The 3,477-nt window shown below is 41.6% G+C and overlaps 1 protein-coding gene across 1 annotated transcript in view; it reads right to left on the reverse strand.

The window, feature by feature from the left end:
• Window positions 1-1,905, reverse strand: part of LOC103799135 (X-ray repair cross-complementing protein 5-like) — a gene marked incomplete at both ends in the record, with an annotated part of 2,838 nt that extends 933 nt beyond the window's left edge. The window contains 2 exons of the mRNA XM_009071434.1: window positions 1,066-1,249; window positions 1,792-1,905. Of these exons, the coding sequence (XP_009069682.1) occupies window positions 1,066-1,249; window positions 1,792-1,905 (298 nt within the window). The remainder of the gene's footprint in view (window positions 1-1,065; window positions 1,250-1,791) is intronic.
• Window positions 1,906-3,477: the final 1,572 nt, after the last annotated feature.

Genomic DNA, 3,477 nt, shown 5'->3' on the forward strand with positions numbered 1-3,477 from the left:
AGAGATGCTATGGCTGAGCAGCACTTGACAGTCAAGGCCTTTTCTTGTACTACTCTGCCAGTGAGAAGGTTGGGGATGCACAAGAAGTTGGGAGGGGGATGCAGCTGGGACAGCTGGTCCCAGCTGACTTAAGGGATATCTCCCATACTACCTGAGGTTGTGCTCAGCAATAAAAGCTGGGAGTAAGCAGGAGGAGGAAAGACGTTGCTATGGCTGAGCAGCACTTGACAGTCAAGGCCTTTTCTTGTACTACTCTGCCAGTGAGAAGGTTGGGGATGCACAAGAAGTTGGGAGGGGGATGCAGCTGGGACAGCTGGTCCCAGCTGACTTAAGGGATATCTCCCATACTACCTGAGGTTGTGCTCAGCAATAAAAGCTGGGAGTAAGCAGGAGGAGGAAAGACGTTTGGAGGTATAGTTTGTCTTCCCAGGTAACTGTTAGGTGCACAGAGCCCAGTTCTCCTGGAGCTGGCTGAACACCTGCCTGCTGATGGGAAGCAGTGTGTAAATTCTTTGCTTTGCTTGCATGTGCAGCTTTTATTTTCCCTGTTAACCTGTCTTTAACCCAATCCACAAGTTTTCTCACTTTTACCCTTCCAATCCTCTCCCCATCCCACTGGTGGGGGAGTGAGCAAGTGGCTGTGTGGGGCTGAGTTGCCAGATGGGCTTAAACCACGACAGTCTGGTTTCTAGTACCTCTGCTGACAAATTTCATAAATAATATTTTTATTTGATTAAAAAAGCATAAACCAAGTTCTGCAATGCTATTTTTAAAAACACAGGACTTATTTCAGGTCTAAAATTATATTATTAACTTTGCTCTCTTTAATTAACAGAACATTTCATAAAAGCAATGGTTCCCTAAGGCCAAGGCTCCATCTGCTAGCCTAGAAGAATGTCAAAAAGCAGCTAATCTGCTTTTGGACAAATTTACAACCACAAATTAGCTAAACTCTGATAGTAGTTAAAACTTGGGAGGCAAATCTGAGCCCATTTTCACAACACTGATTTCCTGTCTCCTGTGTAAGTGAATCAGTTTATGAAGTGCTCCACAGCAAAAGGATACAGTCTGCTTGCTCAGAGCCTGTTTTAGTCACATCTTGAATGTCTTCCAGCAGATCAAAATCTGGCAGCATTAGTGACCTATGTACAGTAATGTTCTGGTACTGATCCCCACTGGCAAGGCCATTCCTAGTACCATTAGTGCCAAACAAAACTACAGCGATCTCATCTTTACTCTCAGCAAAGACCTGGAAAAACAGAAAATACAAAACAGGTATAAAAATCGCAGGTAGACTCAATCACAACTATGTTAGGCAGATTCCAGCAAGATGAACTGATTTTGAAAGAATGTCAAGCACAATGGATTTACTTTTCCTTATTTTTTCAGTGCTGTTCTATCAAAACGTAATCTCACAGGGAGTTTACCAAGCTAGACATAATTAAACTAACAGATTCGTGTGAGGATATCTGGGATAAAACAAGTAAAACTGGCTGACTGAGTCCTCAAAATGGGCCTCCAGCATGGTAAGTCTGAATGCTGAAACACTTTAGAGAAAGAGAAGGATACTTGTTTTCCCTAAAAGTTTCTACTGCCCTGACCAATCCAATGGCCACAGCTCATGGACAAAAACACAGCTGAAACAAAGAGCATTGTTACTCCTGTATAAAACTAAATTCTCACTCATTTCTCATTTATTTCAATTATTAGTAAATGAAGAAAACATTTCATGGATGTTATTAGTTCCTCTCTCTTTTTAACAGCTTTTTTAACATACGAAGTCACATGTACCTGTCGCTGTACAAACTTTGTCATAATCTTCTTGGCTTGCTCAAGAGAAGACTCTTCACCAGGGGAAGAACTGCTCATTGTAAAGCCTACATCCAGGCACAGCACTATGGCCATCTAGAAAGGAAGATAATACCGAATAAGAATGTGAAAGGGCCAATATATGCACAATTACTTCAAGGGTTAAAAGGGTACATACAAAATCTAAAAATCAAACTACATCACTATGGGTTTCTTTTACAGTAACTGTTAATATGAGACAATGGGGAAAGACAGAACTGGTATAACTGCACTGAGCAGAAAATCATTTAATCCTGTACCATTGTTCCAGACACTTCAGTGAAAAATAGAGAAAAATCCCATGTTACACTGTAACACAGCTGTCAAGAGGGGCAATTTCTACAGAAGCCCACAAATGTATTTGGGATCTAAGGGCTCCTCACCCTAGGAAATCAAACAAAGATATTTTATTTGAGCAAGGATGAAATTCCAGTTTCAATTTAGGAGTTTAAATCCCTCAAGCTAGCCTATGTTTTTGTGTTTCTGATCATCACTTTAACTGTTCTATAAAAAACACAGCCCAAGTATTCCTCTAAATTGATTTATACACTAGTATACAAATGAAATAAAACTCCTTTGGCAATTTTTCTTGTACAGCTTCTATGAAGTTCCTCTAAAGTTCTTACACAGACTCTACTTACCTTGAACAACCTGAATAATTTTATCATCCAGCTGAATGTAGCTGCAAGAGGAAATCAGCAAACTTATGCCCTACATCTCCAAGGCCAGCTCAAATTTATTGTCCCTGATTAAACCAAGGTTCCTTAAATATACATCAAAATGTTGCCTGGTGGGCTGCCAGTAGCTTGAATTACACTGCCTGCCAAAAAATTACTGTTTCTCAGAACACAGGGAGGTTGGTTGGGTATTACCTAGGCTGGAGCTATCACCTTGTTTTAAAATACAAAATACATCCAGCTCTCTAGAAGCAAAGCTGCCAAAAGGACAGGAGACTGTTGAGTGACACAAGATGCACAGTCTGCTTTTGCAAGGCAAAAGGGACGAGCAGAAAGAAAAGATGTTGCTCTATGCTCTTTCGCATATGCTTAGGAAAGCAACCCCAAGGACCTTTTTAAACATCAACCAAAAGAGGATTCCTTTTGTCACCCAAACAGATAATTCTTAATATCAAGTTAAGAATAACTTGCCTGGGTTAGCTGCCTAATGCTCTGTATTAGCAGCTCTCAAGCTATTTTCCTTTCCTTCACAGAATATATTGTACACCTTCCCTGTCATTTTAACAGGACCTGGTTTAATTCCCTGCTTCATTGGATGGAAGGAGGAAGGCTGAGCAACAGGGCTCCACGAGATGTCCAGCAGGAAACAGTCCCAGTGCTTCATTCCTCACTCTGCCTTCACTGGTGGCTTGCCTGGCAACCAGGAATGAATGTCTGAGTCAGCCAAATCTGCAGAAGCATAGAGTGGAACAGAGGCAGTAACTGGGGCTGCACTGCCTTCTCACAAGAGCCTTGTTACTGCTCCCCTGCAAGCCTGAGGAAAACATCTACCAGCATCAGCAACTGCAGAATCTTGGCTTGTTGCTGTCCTGCCTCAAGACACACAATGTTGGCAGCTGAATTAATCCTGTTCAAAATAGGTAAAATTCTCTTCACAGCTGGCAAGAAGACA

Source organism: Acanthisitta chloris, unplaced genomic scaffold (assembly GCF_000695815.1).
Source record: "Acanthisitta chloris isolate BGI_N310 unplaced genomic scaffold, ASM69581v1 scaffold24713, whole genome shotgun sequence".
In the NCBI taxonomy this organism is placed as follows: Eukaryota; Metazoa; Chordata; class Aves; order Passeriformes; family Acanthisittidae; genus Acanthisitta; species Acanthisitta chloris.